This window comes from Accipiter gentilis, chromosome 27 (genome assembly GCF_929443795.1).
Source record: "Accipiter gentilis chromosome 27, bAccGen1.1, whole genome shotgun sequence".
Classification (NCBI taxonomy): Eukaryota; Metazoa; Chordata; class Aves; order Accipitriformes; family Accipitridae; genus Astur; species Astur gentilis.
In genome coordinates, this window is record NC_064906.1 from 1714034 (window position 1) to 1734838 (window position 20805).

General features: G+C 42.2%; 1 protein-coding gene across 11 annotated transcripts in view; it reads left to right on the plus strand.

Annotated features, from left to right (window-relative positions):
* The window catches only part of MTCL1 (microtubule crosslinking factor 1), a 113733-nt gene that overhangs the window by 74522 nt on the left and 18406 nt on the right, over nucleotides 1-20805 (plus strand). For 6 of the 11 annotated variants that reach the window (XM_049830221.1, XM_049830224.1, XM_049830231.1 and 3 more), the window contains 5 exons: nucleotides 1788-1880; nucleotides 4713-4943; nucleotides 6578-6766; nucleotides 13784-13951; nucleotides 20253-20507. In XM_049830221.1, the coding sequence (XP_049686178.1) occupies nucleotides 1788-1880; nucleotides 4713-4943; nucleotides 6578-6766; nucleotides 13784-13951; nucleotides 20253-20507 (936 nt within the window). The remainder of the gene's footprint in view (nucleotides 1-1787; nucleotides 1881-4712; nucleotides 4944-6577; nucleotides 6767-13783; nucleotides 13952-20252; nucleotides 20508-20805) is intronic. The other 5 variants (XM_049830227.1, XM_049830232.1, XM_049830223.1 and 2 more) reach the window with 2 other exon arrangements.

The window sequence follows — 20805 nt, forward strand, 5'->3', positions numbered from 1 at the left end:
TTTTTAAATTACACCTGAATTAACTAGGTACATTTGTTCTTATTTGGCATATTCCTAAAGAAGCCTTATCAGAATAAAAAAAATGCAGAAATTTCTGATTAAAGTAATTTTTCATTCATTGGATGAGAAAATTAAACTGATGATTTACAAATGATTGTGCAAAACTGGCAAATCCCATTGCAAGCAGTTCTTTCCAAATTGTTTGTGAGACCAAATTTTTGCTTTATGCAATACAAAATGTCTGCAGAGATGTTAAGGCATAAGATGAAGTCAACAACGCAGATAGTGTTCTCTTGGTCACTTTATGTGTACCTTTCAGAGGGCTGGAAGTGTCTTTTCCTCAGGTACAAAACAGACATGCACAAGTCAATAAGTGAATCAAGTAAAGAAGAAACTGATAGGGCCCAGAAAGTATATGTAGGGTGACTTTTGTTTTTTGGCAGACTATGGTCCAGTGGGTCGTTTATGGGATACTTCCATCTGCCTTATCTTCTTTTTCCCTGGAGGAGGAGAAGAGTGTCTGACCCAGTGACAAATACTTTTTGAATAACCAATAGTGTCCCAGCAAGGGCTGCCGCAGCTGGTTTTGCTCTCTGGAGGTGGGAGAAGTGCCTGGGGAGAGGACCCTGGTGCTGGGGGTGTTGTCAGAGGAGAAATGGCAATGCAGCCTCTGAGAGCGGTCCCACGACCTGCATTACATCCTTGCAGCTGCCAAGGTTGGAGCGCGCTGAACGTTGGCCAGCAGAGTATTTGGCATTACGCTTTGAAGCCTGAAGCAATCCCTTCTTTAAATGTGACTTTATTCTGGGAAGTAGGAGTTTGGTGCTGTAGTGTTTTCTATGGTCACCCATGTGAAGAGGATGGCATCTGGCCGAGCATCATCGTTGTACAGACAAATCAGCTTTAGCTCCAATGTGAGAGACACAAAATGAAGGGCATAGAAAGTTCTGATCTGGAATGTAAGTGCCACAAGATTAATTAACATAGTATCTGACTCTGCCTTCTTGGGTCTTTTCTTTTGAATTAAGTAACTTTCAGAAGTAAAGTGGATGCGATGCCAACCTTAATGAGAACATAAAATTGAAATTATTAAGATTAAAATAGTGTTGGACCTGAAAGGGAAGATACTTAAGCATTTTGGTCAGATATCAGGCTCACACAGCTTATCACTGTGACATTTGTGGAGTCATTATTTTGAGTAGAAATCACAGAATGAAGTCGACTTGTGCAGAGAGCTGTCTTGTATCTGAAGAAAGGGACCTTATATGCTTAGGTGGTTTAACAAATGTTATCCCATTAACTGCCTAATCAGAAGTGCTGCAAATGAATAAATAATTAGGTTCAATATATGTACATTAGGTGCATCTTCTGCAGAGATGTTAAAATTTTATAGCTTTTATTATCATCAAGAAATACACCACCAAATATGTAATCCTGTAAATAGGAGCTCATCTGACAAATGTCATTGATGGTGTGCTGTCTCAGCTACTCAAGTGCAAACCCAGAACAGGGGCCTGAAGGGAATATACAACATGTAACATCAGCATACCAGCTTTAGTTTTCGGAAGAAACCACACAGGAAATTCCCACACATATTTTAGGGCATTCCTATATATTTGCACACTGTGCTTTGGTTTTAACTATTGATAACCGTGAGTTGTGCAGATGTCTGTCCCACAGTTCTTTCCTTTTTTCCTTTGTTTTACACCACGGAGACACGTTTTCTGCTAAATCTATCACTTTGTCCTGCTGATCAGCTCAGGGATTCCCATGTTTTACCTGTACAGAATGTATCGATACAGGAGCTTCAGGCTCAGCTTGAGCAGGAGACGAGAATTCACCGAGAGGAGCAAGAAAAGTTTACAGAAAGGATCATCCAGGTAAATACAAAATCCGCCTGCTGGGTGACGCATGACCATGATACGTGGCATGGACCTTGTTTGTCAGGACCATGGGAACTTGTGTCCTGATGGCTGTGCCTGTTTCATATGAGTAAATGAAGAATCTGGAAGTTGGGGAAATGTAAACTCAAGCCTATTTTGCTGCTTTGAATCTGGCTTCTCTGCTTGGTGGAGAGAAGTTTTGTCCTCCCCTGCATGGGGGAAGTTGAGGTAGAGGCATGAAATAATGATGGGGATTTGTATCAGCCCCTTCAGCTCTCTGTGAGCTGGGGAAGGGTGTCTCTGGGAGCACAGTTTGGCTCTATGCCTTACTCTGACCCCTCCTAGTCCAAAGAAAATCCAACACTTCTCTGAAGTCAGCGGAGTTGTTACACGCTCATATCTGAGACACGAATCAGGACTTTTTTGTATTTCTCAGTACCCCATGCTTCCAACCTTCTTATTCATAACTGCTGAATAAATCATATTTTGTTACATGGGCTCCCCCTGCTCTTTTGAAAGCTGGAATAGATTAGTCAATCATTTTGTGATCTCTAGCTCCTAGAGTGAAAAAAATCTGTTGCTAATTTTTGCAGGCTGTTTGGCTCTTAACTGAAGTTTTCTTTTTAAATTTACTTCATAGACTAAATTCAGCATGATTGTTGCATAGTGTAAAGCATTTTTCCTTGTGCCAGCTAATCTCATTATGCCCAAGTGATATCTCTCTGTTTTTACATAAGTAGCTTTAATTTCCAGTTGATCTCCATAGGAGCTTTCTCATGGAAGAGGCAACCAGTAAATTGATTTCCTTCCTAGTTGCCTTGGCCATGAAAGCTTTTTGGTATCTATGCCTGCCTCAAAGTTCTTTTCTTTTGCAATAGCTTTCCATTGAAAAAGCATAATACTCTATGAAGCTACTTCCACCAGGGTCTTCTGCAAGAATTTGTGACCACGGGGACTTAGATCCTCAAAGCTTGTAAAAACAATGAAAAATGCAGCAAAATCAAAGCTAGCTATTCATGTTGACAGCCAGTAGAAATAGAATAATAAGAGCATCTTCTGGATTCTTCATTTTTTCCAAGTTAAATCCCGTCCTGTTGATATTGTTCCTTTTTTATCATCTTCCAGGATTTCTGGTGGAAATGACTCAGATCTTTGCTGTATTTAGCCATAACTTCATCTGGTGGAAGAACTGCATCAACACAAAATCTATAGTTGTTTCTTCTTATAAAAATTAAAATTAAAAAAACACCCTTTTTTATTATTTCATTTTTAGCAATGTTTAATGACATCAAATTGACATGTGCTAGCAGTGTACAATCTCCATGAATGTTATTAGGAATTGCATGTATGTTTTTTGGGCCATTATAACTAATTTTGTCCCAGACTACTTTTAAGCTGCATTTTAAACCCATCTAAGTTAGCAACTACTGTAAATAACTTTAATTTAATCAGGACCTTTTTAGGGCATTATAGCGTAGATGCTGAAAATTTGCATTATAACAGAGGACATCATTTAAAGTGCAGGAAAGTCCATAGTAAACCATCTAGTATGGACCAGTACCCCGTGTCAGAAGCATCTGAATGTTGCCATGAAAATCAAGCATACATTTCTTATCAGTATTAATTGCTAGGGGGTCCATGCTCCTGAAGAAGAATCTCTGAAGTATTCTTCATTCCTGTGTTAATGTTTTTTGTTGCAGGGTATGTTCTTATGGTTTAGATCATTGTGGTCACTAGTGTACTGTGGCTTTCATAGATTCCATCTGTGGAGCTGGTCAACAAAGGAAGAGGCTGTTGTTTGGCAGAATGGAAGATAGTAGAAACTGGCATCTGTAGGCAGTGGCTCTGTACTCATTTTCCATCTGTCTTTTTTTGATCAATGTGAACTGCACCTTGGTTGAAGTGGAAACACTATCTCGTGCATGCAGAATATGAGATGTTGTACAACTAACTTGTACAAGTGCTGTTGGGCACAGGTCATGCCATGGTTTGATTTTAACATATTGAGGGAGAAGTCATGTTTAAAGAATAATGTTTCAGTTGGCCTTCTGTTGAAACAGATGTAATTATTCATGTGCATGAAGAATGAGCTTTTCTTGGTGCTTCTAGTACTGAAACTGAGACATGTTGAATACCAAGTTGCAACCTATTCCTGTCTCTTCAGTTCTGTATGTGTCCCTGATCTAGTTGTATTGGAATGAGAAACTGTTTATTTTGAGTCATTCAGATGCCTCCAAGTATGAACTGTGAGAAATGAGGGACCAGTAGTTTTATCGGAGATACTGGATGTGGTTCCTTCAGAAGCGTTGCCCTTCCAGAAGCAGATGGAGACGTAGCCATAGAGGAACGGATCAGTCTGTGGCTGGGGAAGGAAGAGGCAAGGATAATATTCCAGGTTGTCTGAAGGGCAGCTGTGGTCCCACCTTGTAGGAATGGCTGCAAATGCATTTAGCAGGTGTGATGTGTGCAGAAGTGTGGGGTAGTGGCTGTGCTGGGAACATACTGCAGGAATACAATCAAGAAGGGGAGGAAAATATAAGTGGTATAAAATATTGAAGCAGCAGCAGAGGTCTCATGCATCTTAAAAGTAAATGTCCACTTCCACAGCAGGTTATTTGGATATGGTTATCTAGAAAAATCTTATCAGCAACTGTCCTCTAATTTCCTCAACAGTCATAACTGCTGAGGAACTCATTGAGCCAAACTCAATAGCTAGTCACTACTGATGAAAATTAGAGATTTCAGTTTGTCTCACCCAACAAAGTACAAGTCCTGAAGATCGCCCCAGGGCACCACTCCATTGACATGGTGTCTGTTGTTCCATTAAAGCTGGAGGAGGAGCACATGCAGACCCTGCGGAGGAAAGACTTGGAAGTGCAGAGCCTGACTTTGCAGAACAAACTGGAAGAGAAGACCTGGAACCAGGAGAAAAGCCTGCTGCAGCAAGAACTCAGGCATTTCAAGCAGGACACTTTTCTCTTTTATGTCAAACTGAAGTGGCTGCTGAAACATTGGAGGCAAGGCAAGCGAATGGAGGAGGAAGGGGAGGACGTATTAGAGGTAACTGTCCCACCTTATTAACCCGATGAAGTTGCAGGCGGTGGGGGTACTGGGATGTCCCTTCTTTAAGTGTAGACTTTAAATATGTTGTGACATCAGCAACTTTATAATTGCACATAGATTTAAAGGGGATTCAAATGAAACATTAAGCCTTTTCATAAGTTGGCTTGTGCTAAAGTATGTTCTGCATGATATGTTACAGATCACCCATCTTTAAATCTAAACCCTTAACTAGTACAAACATCTGGTCCTGAAAAACACTCTCACAGTAAATGAAGATTTAATTAGGTCTCAAAGATAGGACTCCTGAATAATTTTTGGAAAGAAAAAAAAGGTTAGCGAGCTGATGGAGTCAAATCTGTTTAGATGGGTTGAGTGCTGTCATTTTTCTCATCGTGTGCACAGTGTGTTCCTTAACAAAGCCTTCAGCAATACAGATGGAGGGAAGCTCTGTTTTCATGTTGGCAGGAGAATTATACAGCTTCTTGTGGGAACTTACAGTGAATCATTCTTGTTTGTTCATCTTCTCCATACACACGTCTAACACCGTCAGCAGCAGTATGCCAGTAGTCATCATGGTGATTTTCCAAGCAGCAACTAAATTAAGATCAGGAATTTCAGAAGTACATAACAACCTGGAATCCCCAAGATGACACATCTCAGCAGGGGTGTGATTGCCAGCCAACATGCACTGTGAAGAAAGGTGCTGCTAAATTGTGTTGAGTTGCACATCTAGAGTTACCATTTGCTTTGGAAATCTTACCTAAAGAAAAAAATAAGTTTAAAAACGTGTTTACCCATTCTGACATTTTATACAAGATTCTTGAGAATAATAGATTTGTTTTGCAGGTTCATGCAATTCTGAAGCCATTTGCTAAGGCAACTAAGTAATTTTTCTCAGTATTTCTGATGCTTAAGTGCCTAGTGTTTTTCAGTGTTTGCTGCATTTGGCAGTACAGGTAACCTTCCAGGTCTGGTAGGAGTATGCTTAAGTTGAATACTGCAGTGCTTTGTATTCTTAGATAAAGGGTAGATGAACATCTTTACCTTCATCTGCTGTAGTAATATGAGTCAGAAACAAGAGATGAGTAGCTATTTAGAAATAATTTGCTTCTACTTTACTTCAGCAGTACTAATTTGCTTTTATGTAAACTAGCTCATTTTCTGATATCAAAATAACTTTCATTTTTTCACTGTTTGGATTTTTTGACTGGTTAATTTATAATCAATGCACCTCCAGTCATTATTGGGATCATGTATTTTGCTAACACAGTAGAGAGAATAAAGTGAAAGATTTGAATACTTCCTGATCTCCATATCTTCATCAGACAATACAACAGTGTCTTGTATAGTTTTTCGTGGATGTGTGATGGATTATATCCAGCATGCTACATTATACCCATCTTCTCAGCTGCACAGAACTCCTATTTTGCAGGCCTGCATAGTGTTGTGTTCACATATGCAACATGTGCCCACCCAAAGATAATTTCCTGTAGCCTACAGAATAGAAGTTAATATATCCCACCACAGGGATGCAGAGGAAGATAGTCCCTGCCCTTAGCCCTTCAATAGATTTCTGTCCCCTGAGGTAAATGGCAAAAGAGTGTTGCTGTGTCCCACCTCTTGCCTTTTAGATTGAGCACTCTGAGGCCCTGCCCAACTTTGGCATTCAGTCTGAGCAGAAGGTGGATGATGCAGAGCGAGAGGAGGAGGAAGAGGATGTTGTGTTTGCACGGCCCGATTTCTCCCAGCATCCCACCACGGAGAGCACTGATCACGGACCACAGCTGCAGACTGCAGAATTACTGCAGCAGCAGAAGCAGGTACTATACCATTTCTATATCGTGCCCTGGGAATGGAAACTGGATTTTCCAAGGGAGTTCATTTTCTTCTGTTGCTGTGTTAAATCACCTAGAATCATACTTGTACAAATACTTCTAACTACACAGCAATTACAATGGATTTCATCCATTATATTTATATTTAATCAGGAGACACATGATTACTGTTGTCCTGTTGGCAGATGCTATCAGTGGAAAAACCCTATTTCCTCTTGTGGCTGTTTGCCCAGAAACATCTATCAGTATGTGACGGTTTGCAGAATTGACATGCTCCTCTTGTCTGAGCACATCTATTGTATTCTACTGTCAAGCTTTTAGCAAGAAGAGGTGATTTTATTCCCTTTAAATAATTTAAGAAACTAGCACGTGTATTTAATGTTTCCCTTAGAGATGATGGGAAAACAATGCAAAAGTTCCTTCCTGTCACTGGGCTTGTTTTTAAATGCCTAAAAGATAAGGGCTGGGAGGGATCACTCACGACTGATGGTCACGGGCAGAAGACAGGAACAACTTGGGGAAGAAACAAAATCAATTTAATTGACTACCAATCAAAACAAAACAAGGACACTGAGAAGTAAACCCAAACCTTAGAACACCTTCCCCCCAGCCCTCAACCCCACTCCCGGTTCTCTCCACCTCCTCCCCCCGGCGGCGCAGGGGAACAGGGGATGGGGGTTGGGGTCAGCTCAGGGGATGGGGGTTGGGGTCAGCTCCCCACACCCGGTCTCTGCCGCTCCTTCCTCCTCGGGGGGAGGAGGACTCCGCACTCGGTCCCTGCTCCACCGGGGGCTCCCTCCCATGGGAGACGGTCCTCCACGAACTTCCCTGGCGTGGGTCCTTTCTGTGGGCTGCAGCTCTTCAGTCACAGACCGCTCCAGCGTGGGCTTTCCCATGGAGTCACGGCCATCTTTGGGGGCACCCACCTGGTCCAGCGCGGGCTCCTCCATGGGCTGCAGGTGGGCATCTGCTCCACCGTTCACCATCGGGGCTGCAGGGGCATCCACTGCCTCAGGCACCCCTCCTCCCCTCCTTCCTCCTCACTGACCTCGGTGTCTGCAGAGGGGTTCCTCTCACATCCCACTCCCCCACTCATTGCAGGTTCCCCTTCCTAAATCTGTTCTCCCAGAGGTGCTACCACCGTTGCTGACGGGCTCAGCCTGGGCCAGCGGTGGGTCTGACTTGGAGCTGGGGAAGCTTCGAGCAGCTTCTCACAGGAGCCACCCCTGTGGTCCCCTCCCCCACTACCAAAAAAACCCGCACCGCACAAATCCATAACACCTTCCAAACAGGAAAAAAGTGCTATTTCAACACTGCAAGAATGAGTGAGTTTGCTAAATGTTTCTCATTTTAAGCACTTTTTTTGCCCACTCACACTAGTGAATCTTCTCATAACCACTGTGTTTATTGACAGCCATGTGAGAAGGGTTTTCAGTGTTATGAGGCTTGTATTTGTCAATGGCAAGAAAAGTTTGTGATTATTCTCTGGCACAGAAATAGGAAGCCCTAGTGCAGGTTAATTCTGATGCTGTCATAGATTCAGGGCATCAGAAGTGTCTTCTGGAGGACCATGACAGATTAGTTGCCTGCACACCTCCTGCACCCTTGAGGCTCTGCCAGAGCCCTGATCTGCCTGCACACACTTTAGTATCAGTTGGGTCTGAATTGTCCATCTCACTGTGGTGGATGGCTTGGGTCTGCAAACCTCCTGCGTGCAGGACCTTCACTGTGCTCACCAACCTCACAGAACCTGGTCCTTGCTCTACACGCATTACAGACTTTCACCCGTAAACATCAGCTCCATTTAATTCACATTAACTAAACAAAAACAGAGCAAGAAAACACTTTGCCTGTGTTGTCCCAGCTTTAAAAGCTCTGAGAGTATCAGCAGACCCAGAGCACATCCTTCCTGAAGGGGTGGATCTCAGCAGTGCTCACCTCCCAGTATACCACTGACTAGCCAGGCTGCACTGGAAAACACCCAGGGTTTTGGGGGTCTTCTGCAGGTTCCTCAAGCCTGCAGCTGGATAAAAGCACTGTTTGTATGGGGAGTTTGCAGTGAGTGGTGAAGCTGGAACTCTCCAAGGTTTGCACCTGCCCAGGAGAGCCCTAAGTTGCTGGTTCTGCCTGGCAAGCTCCGAGATGAAATTCATCAGCACTTGTTTCACATTAAGAAGGAAATTTTGCAATAGTCTAAGAGTGGCTGAGATAACTAGGTCAGAAAAAAGAAAGGGCATATGGTAACTTGGAATAACCCGTATTTATCTTTAACATTTAATATTAATATTTAATGGCTTGTATTTTCAGCCTGCACTCTTGCTGCTGACTTTCTCACCCTGCCTGGAAAAATTGTTTTGAGAAAAATGATAAACCCTGAGGCTTTAATTTTAACAAGAAGCCTTTGATTTTATATTACTATGATTTGGGGTACTCGACTTGGTGGAAAGTACACATCTCACTTGTCTGGGATTTTTATGTGGCCAGTGTGTGGATGAATGAAGGCACAGCAGAGGGGAGAGGGGAGAAAAAACATTAGTTGATGAGAGGCAGAGTAGATGGGGACTCTGGGAAGGGCCAATTCATCTTTCTCTTCATGGCGTTGTCCTTTGGCTGGTAGCCAAGAAAGGGTCGGGCAAGGAGCTGATGAGGCTCAAGAGCCAAGCGTGAAGTCTAGTCACAGGCAGGAGATAAGCAGGCAAGTCAGGCTGGCAGCACAGTAGAGGAGGGCTTGCTGTAAGTCAGCATTTCTATGTAGTAAGAGATCAGGGTGAATAGCCTGTGGAAAAAGGAAGAGCTTTGGTTCAGTTGAGTAGAAAGGGTGAGATGCCTGTTGGATGGTGTAAGATTAGGGGAGTAAGAAGAAAAGAGTTTACACATCTGTGGTCCAGTGGAAAAAAACATTAAAAACCAATACAGCTGTCGTGGTTTAACCCCAGCCAGCAACTAAGCACCACGCAGCCACTCACTCACTCCCCCCCCATCCAGCGGGATGGGGGAGAAAATCGGGAAAAAGAAGTAAAACTTGTGGGTTGAGATAAGAATGGTTTAATAGAACAGAAAAGAAGAAACTAATAGTGATAATGATAACACTAATAAAATGACAACAGCAATAATAAAAGGATTGGAATGTACAAATGATGCACAGGGCAATTGCTCACCACCCGCGGACCAACACCCAGCCAGTCCCCGAGTGGTGATTCCCTGCCCCTCCACTTCCCAGTTCCTATACTAGATGGGACATCCCATGGTATAGAATACCCCGTTGGCCAGTTTGGGTCAGGTGCCCTGGCTGTGTCCTGTGCCAACTTCTTGTGCCCCTCCAGCTTTCTCGCTGGCTGGGCATGAGAAGCTGAAAAATCCTTGACTTTAGTCTAAACACTACTGAGCAACACCTGAAAACATCAGTGTGTTATCAACATTCTTCACATACTGAACTCAAAACATAGCACTGTACCAGCTACTAGGAAGACAGTTAACTCTATCCCAGCTGAAACCAGGACAACAGTCAATGGTGTTGCTGGGTGGGAGTCAAGAAAATCCCCAGTTAGTTGGTTTTTGCTCATACAATATTTGTTTTCAAACCTTACCTAAGTGAAAAGCCCAAAGGAATAGTGATTAAGACCTAAATATACTAAAATGATTTGCACCAAGATCCTACTTCACTTTTGCTTAGATTTGTGATTAGACAGAGAAAATGCATAGTTCTTATTCCTGACCTTGTGTTTTAATTGACTGCTCTACTAACCTGCTTGTAATACCAGACTGTGACTAAATTCTTAAGTGAAATTCTCAGAGAAAAAAGAATTGTGATTAAAAGCAGAACCAAGCTTCAAACAACTGTTCTGGTCCCAAACTTTTCTAGAGCTGGAGGCTCCCATTTCTGGGGTTGACTCCAAAGACATGGAATTGAGTTTTACTACATTAAGTTTTTACTTACTGTCAGCTGTTGTTTCCTTTACCTATATAAATCCTGAGCTTTGGATGCAACAAGACTTTAAACTGCTTTTGTAATTCTCTTAGATCAGTTGTGAATCCATCAGATTCCTCCATGCTCTAAATTTCGGTAACTGGTAAGGTACTAAAGAGCCAGCTCCTTGCATGGGAGACTGTCCAGGGAATAACAGCCATGCCCCGTTTCTTCTGCCTGTACAACATCCCTGGAAGGAAGGAGAAGACCATAACAATCCTTGTTATGTATCTATGGGACTTATTTTTATGCAGAAGTTGTTTGGTAGTTTTACCAACAGAAATCTAAAACATGTCTAGATGTAAATGTTATATTTCAGAGCACATTGTTTCAAAAGTACTTTGTCTGTTCTCCAAAAACATTCCAGTTTGGCAAAACAGAAAAAATAATCACACAGACCTCCCCAACTTCAGACTGTAAATACAAAGTCTTGCAAAAGAGACTTCACTGCAGGAATTGAAAGTATGTAAACAACATTGGATTTATATTGGCAAGTTAATTAAAATCCCATCAAGCCCAGGGGGCACCTGGGATACTTGTCTCATAACAGCAACACTGATGTAAGACATGCCCTCATCCCAGTAGGCTACAAACCTGCAATGAGGCTCTTTTGACTCCTCTCTGTACTAGTCCATAACTTCTTTCTTTGCAAACCTAGTTTTACAGGACTGAATCTATCAAATGTATGCACAGGAAGGAGGGATGTAGCTTGCTTTAGTGTTATTTGGGTTTATTTTTTCTTCTGCCTCATTTCCCTCGTGGAGCCTTCAGAGTACTTTGCCAGATAAAGGTTTATGCAGCATACCAGAAAACACAGAACGTGGCTCTTGGATGAAGGCACTTCATAGACATTTGGGGTCAGGTTTTTCAAAGAGGATGAGGCCAGATTTTGATGCAGTCAATACCCAGCAGCTCCTGTTGTGACACTAAGGACAAATCTTCAAAAGAGCTCTTATTCTGATTACTACACAAGGGGCTTGAGATGTTTGGAGAATTTAGCCTTAATTGGATATCAGAACAAAAATGCATGGTGGAAACATAGAATCTCATTACATATTGAAAAGTAGGTGATCTTATATGCATGACGGAGACTGCTGCTGTATAGTAGGAAACTGCTAATTGGCATTGAATGTTAATGGAATTAATTCTGCTTCTGTGGGTGCATTTCTTATAAAACCCCATGTTGTACACCATCACATTTCATTAGCCCAGACAGATTATAGGTCAGTCAGTGAGCACCTGCAGACATTTCCCTGCACCTAGCATATTTTTGCTGATGAATCAAATTACTTGGAAAAAGTAGACCACATTTGTTTGTTTTTTAAAGAGAAAAGGCACCATGGTATGTCTGATTAGTGATTACAAGAGTGGGTGAGGTGGGTTCAGTGATGCAAAAAATCTGATGAGTGTTTGAAATCATCTCAGCTGTCTGCATAAAATTTTCTCTGTATTGCCACTGAAAAAAAAACACATGAAAATTATTTAGATTTTTTTCATACATCTGTTTACTTGACTTGTCTACAAAGAAGTCCCCGTATAGGTATTTCATGAAATACCACATAAGAGGAATTGCAGGAAGCTTCCACTTGGGAAAATAAATAAAAAATAAAATCAATTAGACTAGCATGCAAGAATCGAGACAGCTAATTTTGGTTAGGCCTTCCCAAGGAAGCCAATGCATTTATGAGAACCAGGTGATTAAATGCTGAATTTGTTGAGTAAGCTTTCCCATTTTTCTGCTCATGCTGTGTCTGCCAATCAAGTATAATTTTCTTGAAAGTCCTTTCTATTCAGAATAACTTGTCAAATACAATCTCTGGCTACTTCCTGATCTTTATAGAGGCTCATTGGGAATATTTTATTTAAATTTTGGATAAATAAATCATGTTACACATTTCTGTTTTCTAATTCAATGACTGTAAAAAAAGGTGGGATACCGTTCATGTTACTGATACAGAATAAATCTTAAAAAAAATGTTTTACAATATTTAACATAATAATGACAGGTTTTGCAAGTCTCCAGATGTGCGGAAAGTGCAGAAAGTAAATGCCAAAACAAAGAAAAAAAATATTAGATATTTGAATAAGTATACATGCTGTCTTTCAGTACTTGCCAAGACCAGATGTCAGCTCTGGGCTAGACTTTCAATTTAACTCCATTCTTGGCTCCTGGCTAGCATAAGAGCACAGACAGTATGACCACAACATTCTCAACAAGACATGGATGGGGATTTGCTCTTTGATCCCATCTTCAAGAGGGAAAGTGGTCTACCTGGCATTCATGCCTTTGGTACCAAACAGGGTGCTGCTGCAAAGCTAACCTGCGTGCAGCTGCCTGGAACTAAGCAGAAATGTGAAGTACAGACTAGTGAAACACCTTAGCCGAGATACTCAGCTCAAAACCTCACTTTTTTTTTTCCAAAGTAATTTTATCTGATAATACAAAAGCATTGAAAAGTAATCCCTTTTCTTTATATGTAGTTTACAAATATTTGAGGTTTGATGCTGAGCAGTGCATGTATGTATGAGACAGCCAACTACCCAACAAACCTCAGGAATGATACTCTAGCTTTGGTTTACAATATTAAAAAAGAAGTTATTAGAGATGTCGTCAGTCCAGAAAGATGCTTAGTGCCTCTTTCAGGGTGACTGAAGTATCTTTGGCTTTCATGGGTGCTTCAGGAGTAGGGCTAACATCACAGAATTGCAGAATCATAGAATCATTTAGGTTGGAAAAGACACTTAAGATCATTGAGTCCAACAGTAAACCTAACACTGCCAAGTCCACCACTAAACCATGTCCCTAAGCGCCATGTCTACACATCTTTTAAATACCTCCAGGCATAGTGACTCAACCACTTCCCTGGCCAGCCTGTAGACAGAGAAGGGATTGCTATTCTTAGTTTTCTCATGCAAAAGTTAGCGCAGGCACTTTGTGTTCCATGCAGTGGACTTGCGGGCACTTTTTCTCCTAAAAATGAAACTGGAGGCTAAAGCCATCCAATGACAGCGTGTCATTTGCTTTGTTGTGTCAGGCAAGTGAAAATCGGAAGCTCCTGAATGCTCTGAAGGGTTTGCTGGATGACTTCGGCACGGAGCTGCGGGATGAGGAACGCGAGCGCCAAGGGCTGCAGCAGCAGTATGCCCTGCACAAAGCAGCCTGGGAGGTGGAAATGACTGAACTGAAGTGTCACCTTGAACAGGTAACATCCCCTGCTTCCAACACTGGTAAAGAATGGCTGAGGTGCTTAATGAAATGGGAAATCTGTGACAGCCAGGAAAGGGACTATATTTATTAATTTTACCCATGTGCCTGAAAGGCCCCCTGAAGCCTGAGCAAAGCTTTGCCTTTGATTTCCCTCTTGGATTCCGGTTGTCCCAGTACAAGTGCTCGTGTAGGAGGTACTCTGTAAAGTAGGTGAGGACAAAGGAACTGAACCTCTTCTTGCTGTATTTTCTTAGAAGAATTGACTGGTAATGTATCAGCTGCAGTAATGAGACATGCAGGTGTCTGTATTTATTGGCATTTATAGGAGAGAAAAATGTCTTGATGTTGGCATGCTCACAATTAGCTCGTCTTTGTGCCTTGGCACATAACAACTGTGGTATTTGATGCATAGGAGAGAAAAGAGTGATTTAATAATACTGAAGTGATAGATCAATATGTTAATATTAAACCAGCTATTCAAAGCTACTGGTTAGTGATGGCTGGTACCCCACTGAAGAGAGAGCTCTAGCTACCTGCAGAAGTATGTATATAAAATCTGGTGCCAGGTGCTTCAGTGTCATCTATGGCTGTTCACAGAAGATGTACTGTTTCTGAAGCAATATGAAAACAAATAGGCAAAAAACCCACAAGGATTCATTTCCAACGCTGATGGCATGAAAGCTCTAATTTTCCGCATTGAAGGGGGGAGGAGTGGGAGAATTAGTATGTTCAGGTCTTAAGAAAAGGATTTGTAATTGTAGAGCTTCTCTGTAGAAGACAAATATAATAAAAATACTCACTGCCGGGAGGGTGGTACATTTAGAAGGATTTACTGAACATCAGAGACTCACTCTGATGCACAGAGCTGAGATGCAAGTGCTGCTTTTCCTGCCCAGATACTGTAGGCTGCTTTCCCAGAATGAAGGAAGAAGCTTTCATTTTAGCAGTTTTCTCTCAACAGATTCAGATTCTCAGTTCACATTTCCAGACAACCGTTAACTTGAAAAAAGGAAACAAAATCAATTCCCATTTTTGCTCCTCCCAAAATAAAACCTCAGTGACATATTTACCTTAAACTCGAGATGGCAACAAAGAACAAAACTTAGAGAAAGTTAGTCTGACAACAAACTGCCAATTCAGAGCTTGCATGCTTTGCTTTCATGGGGGAGATAAACTCCCAGGCTGCCTCTTTGGCTGCTGTTTGGCATCAGGGTGGTGCTGCCACTCCTGTGCAGGGAGAAGAAAGGTTTGCCCCTTTCCTTCTAGGGCAAATCTTATCAGGTTCTTTCCTACCTCCATTGCTCCACTGGTAATAAAGTATAACTTATAGTAATTGCTGATCCATGAGTGTTACTTTTAACATTTTTTCAAGCCAATGAAAAGAATTAAACTGGTCAATATTTAAGATGTAAAACTGTCTTCATTGGCCAATTCCCCACAACATTTCTATTTCACACTAAAAACAGGTCCCTAAAGCAGTAGCAAAAAGATAGCACATCAATCATTACAACGTCAATTAGGATAGGGCAAACAATTTAAGTGTCCCACTGAGGTCTGGTGTGTGTGCTCACAATTACAAGGAGACAATTAAAAAATTAATATAAAAATAATAATGTAATAAACCTGAAATAGAAATAATACCATCATAAATTTAACTCAAACTAATGTTAAAGATTCAAAATATGGGGTGTTTTAACTATAGGTTCAATTTCAGGATCAAAATGGGAGGAGCTAGTGAGCAACATGTAAAATGCCAGCATTACATATAGTCATGTTAACAGCCGTTGCTATTCTGTGACCAACATGTGGCATAACAACAGCTTTAACTAAATAGCCAAGTCTGTCAGGTTGGTATGGGTACGAGGAACTCATTATGTCATTTTGTTGTTTTGACTGGTAGTGATGAAGCAGTGGGCTGAACAGCGCTCCCACTGTAGGTTTCATATAGAGCTGCCAACCCCCTGACAAGCCCACAGATAATCAAGGCCATTCTAGTCTCCACTGTTGTCTTCACTGCTGCTGTTTTCCACTTTTTTTGTGAAGCAGCAGGTCAGTTAACAAGAGCATTTTCCTCAAGAGAGTCAACTCCTAATTAATAGTTACTGACAATGTTTTTGCATTTTGATACTTCAACTCTCTGTATAGGAAAGAAAGAAAAAAGGAAAGAAAGAAAAAAGGAAAGAAAACTCTTTTGATACAAAACCACTGCATATCAGAGGTGACAATGTACTGTTGCCTGTTGCTTTGGATTTTTAGTACTCCATATATCATTAAAAATAAAAGTCTTGGCTGTGTCATGGTTCAACCCCAGCCAGAAACAAAGCACCATACAGTCACTCACTCACTTACCCCTGACCCAGTGGGATGGGGGAGAGAATCAGGAAACAAAAAGGTAAAACTCGTGGGTTGAGATAAGAACAGTTTAGTAGAACAGAAAGGAAGAAACTAATAATGATAGTAATAACAATACTAAAATGACAATAATAATAATAAAAGTTTTGGAACACACAAAACAACTGATGCACGCTGCAATTGCTCACCACTCGCTGACCAATGCCCAGTCAGTTCCCATGCAGCAATCCACCCCTCCCTGGCCAACTGCCCTCAGTTTAGATACTGGGCATGACATCCCATGGTATGGAATATTCCTTTGGCCAGTTTGGGTCAGCTGTCCTGGCTGTTACCCCTCCCAACTTCTTGTGCCCCTCCAGCCTTTTTGCTGGCTGGGCATGAGAAGCTGAAAAATCCTTGACTTAGTCTAAACACTACTTAGCAACAACTGAAAACATCAGTGTGTTATCAACATTCTTCTCATGCTGAACCCAAAACATAACAGTATACAAGGAAGAAAATTAACTCTATCCCAGCCAAAATCAGGACAGCTGTCAGAAATGCATGTATATCTTATTTGGCAGAAGGAACCTTAGGCATTGTTTTTAAGATAAAATTGTGATAATGCTGAGCCAATAAGAAGTCCCAGTAATTCTCAGCTTCCAGGTGGGCAAGTAAAAAATCCCACTATTCCAGGAACTGGGAACTGAGAAAAGTTTGGAAGAAGGAGGTAGTCAGTATGAGGGGCCAAACCCTGTGTATGCTTTGAGAACTTGCATGTAAGGACACAGACCCTCACTAGGACTTTGACAAATGGTCCACCTTCAGGATGCCTGGAGGGAATATAAGCTGTGGTGCCCATGGGGAGGCATCTGGCCACCCTTAGTAGTTAGCAGGTTTGGGAAAGTCACACCTAGACTTTCATGGTAAGGAGCCGCCTATGGACCTTTCCTCCATGATTGGAGCTGTTTTGTCAAAACAGAGGCAGGAGGACTCTCTCCTTGCCAGGAGCATTGTTCTGCTTTCCATAGGCACCAAGAACTGTCTTCTGAATCTAAAGAAAACTGCCTCTGACTGGAGAAGGTTTTAGGTCCCAAATCACTGAACACCAGCTAATTATTCTGAAGGTGTATCACTGTATACTTGCCTTGGTTTTGCTCATCTTTGTACTTAGAGACTTCTTGTATTCTTCTCAAATGGGGTAAGAGCCAGGGCTCTGGTCTGGGTGAGCCCATGATCCGGCATGGGATGACTTACTGTATTTTGGCAGCTTGGGCATGGCACTCTAACAGCAGCCATACATTCTTGGGATATCGCTCCTCTGGAGCATGTTCTTACTCTCCACTGCCTCTTTCAGCTTCCTTGCTCTTTGCAGGCACCACTGCCTGTCTTCTTTGCTAACTGAAAGGCTGAGAATTTGCCCAGTGGTGGTGAAGAACTCAGTGGTGTAAGGGGAGAGAGAGGATTAGTCTTGTTGAGGTTCAACATTTTGCTATTTTTTTGAGATTCAAAAAAATGGAAGAAGGAATTTGCTTTATAGGATAATCATATAAACTGTATATATTGCAACTGAGCATTTGTTTGCTTTATAGGTTGCTTTTAGCATTTTCATGCTTCATACCAGCTAAAGAATTTATCGCAGGCGTTGGTGTGTCTTCACAACTTAGCATGCTAGCCATAGCTACTGCTGCTGCATGTGGCATTATTCCCCAGGAGGCAGCAGAGTTGTAAAAGTCTGCACTCCAGCCTAGCTGGATTTATCCCAGACACTCCAGCCACCTCACTTAAGAGTTCCTATTGCAAGATGAGAAGTCTGCAGTGGCATCAAAGGTCCTTGAAAGATGACTTACATATATCACAAAGAATAAGTCCTAAATAGCCCTCTGTCAAACTTAGGTGTAAGGAAACTGTGCAGAGTTTACTTCATTAGTCCCTTATTATTTTGACTGATCTCAGCTGTGCAGTGATACTCCTGAAATTCATGATTATTTAGTGTCACAGCTACTTAGTAAACCCAGCAGGAACTTGCAAGAGCGATCCGGGGTGGGAGGCACAGAACAGTAAAATTAAAGCAAACAAACCTAAAAGAATAGGTGCAAACATTGCTGACCCTGGATGCAGCACCAACTTTGACTCCTGCAACACCATGAAATGGAGCTGGGGCCTTGTGGATGGACAGAGGAAGGATGTACCAAAGGGCAAGAGGCCATCCCCTGAAGTTAGCAGTGAGTTTGGAAACTAGCAGTGATATTTTTATATATTGCTGAACTAACATGTGGGCAGTCAACATGGTGGGGTAGTGGGCAGGAAGGCAGCAAAGCTTTCTGGCTTCTTGAGGAGCCACGCTGCCCAGAATGGTGTCTCCCATCATGGATCTGCAGCACAAAGGTGTCTGTCCTGGGATGTTCTGCATTTCTGCCCCATGGCACCTCCAGTCCGCCACCAAGCTATACAGTTGTGTGCAGGACAGCCTCTCAGGCATCATTGCGGGTCCCACAAATTTGCACTGCACAAATAGGATAAGTATGAGAAAGATAGTGTCATGTGGACTTTACAGGATGCTGCTTTTTTATAATTGATTTTTTTGGTCGGTTGGTCGGTTGTTTGTTTGGTCATTTGAAACAACTGGACTTTGGATATTAGTGGTAGAGGACGCAGGTGTTTTAAGATTTCCCTGTCAATGCAAGTGGCTGTAACAGGATGTTCTTTGCAGTTCAGTACAATTTTAAATGACTCAAGCAATGATCGCTTGGCCATTTATTTGGAGAGGCTGTTCCAGAGACTAGTAAGCTTTACTCCTGAATCCAGTCTGAACTTCCCTTTGCTCAGAAAGTTTGGGCTTGTTCTCCACAAAAGGCAAGGTGAGGGTGTCGTCCTCTCTTGCTAAAGGAGCATGTTTCCCAGCAGACCTACTGTCTCTCCTTTTTGAGGACAACTTTAACTTAACAGAAGTAGAAATGAGTTTTCACTGCTTTTCACTTCAGTTCACCTGCAGAGCCAGGGGACGGAGACTTATCCCATTCTGAGTCACTCACACATCTACTGAGTTGTCAACAAAAGGTCAGGCTTCAGGGATAAATTCTTTGCTCGCTTGAACTTACATAAAACCATTGAGCACTTTTTTCACTCTGACAACATTCCAGCAGTGGCCCAGGTTGGGCCATCCCTGCCCTTGGAGGTTTGTCAGGATCCAGCTGAACAAAGTCCTGCACGACCAATCTGATCTCAGAGCCAACCCTGCTGGAAACAGGGGTTGGACTACTAGAGACCTCCTGACACCCCATGGAGCCTGCATTTTCCTATGACTCTGTTACCTTGGGCCAGCTCTTCTGATCTGATGGAGCTGATGCCTGAGCATGAAGTGAAGAAGAAGGGAGGGAAGGCAGCATCAGCTAACTGCCCTAGAAATCAGTTCAGACACCAGAACCTGCAGAGATGGGGGGATGATCTTGGTACATCTCCTTCTGCTACTAACACCCTCCTTTGTTGGAAGGTGTGACGTGCTGTACAATAAGACCATTGCTGAGGGTTGTTCTGGGAAAAGTCTCTTCAGAAGATGAATGCACTCTCTCTACGTTTTGGGTGCACTGAGTGAGAGCACAAAAGCAGAGCAGTGGCTGTTGTCCTGGCAATTGTCCCACAGATTATGATGAGGCTGGAGTTTATCTCCATGTTTCCTTCATTGCTGGTACCCACACTCCCATCAGAAAGATCATAACTGATGCCTTAATAGCAGGAAATTATAGATCTTGAGAAATTGTTCACTATGGTTTGCACTGTCTTGATTGTAAAACTTTGTTCAAGTTGAACATATTTGATCATTTATTGAGATCCTAATATCTAAGAATTGCCAAAATTTTGCCATTACCTTTGTGGACTTAGGTCTTTAACTCAAATTCATTGTCAGACACAGGCTTTTACCACAGAAAATTGAATGTCCTAGTAATGTTTCACTTTAATGCCAGCTGGAAGGGAAGAGTGAGAACACTTCAGGAGAAAGAGGACTCACTTCTGATGCAAAGGGAGCTTTTAAAAGGGAAAGAGAGGAGCACAAGAAGCTTCTGGCTGAGAGTCATGGTGTGGTGATGGACCTCCGCTGGCAGATCCAGCACAGTGAGAAGAATTGGAACCGGGAAAAGGTGGAGCTCCTGGACAGGCTTGATAGAGACCGGCAAGAATGGGAGCGTCAAAAGAAGGAGCTGCTCAGGCGGATAGAGCAGGTAAGAAGTCATGTTGGGGTGAGCAATGGCTGGCTGCAAGCATGAGGCATTGCACCATTACTACCCTCAGGTCAAGGTCAAGAAACTGCATTAAGAAGGAGCACAGGAAAAATTTTGGTTCCTTAGCTACATCAGTGTTTCTCATGCTACAAAACAATTTACACACACAAGGGAGTAAAAGGAAAATGCTCATAATCCCTATAAAAGACCACTTATAAGAAATCAACTCCAGGTTAAAGGCCATTTCCTGCCTCATTTCAATTACCCCGGACAGGCATGGTCACATCGATTCACTCTG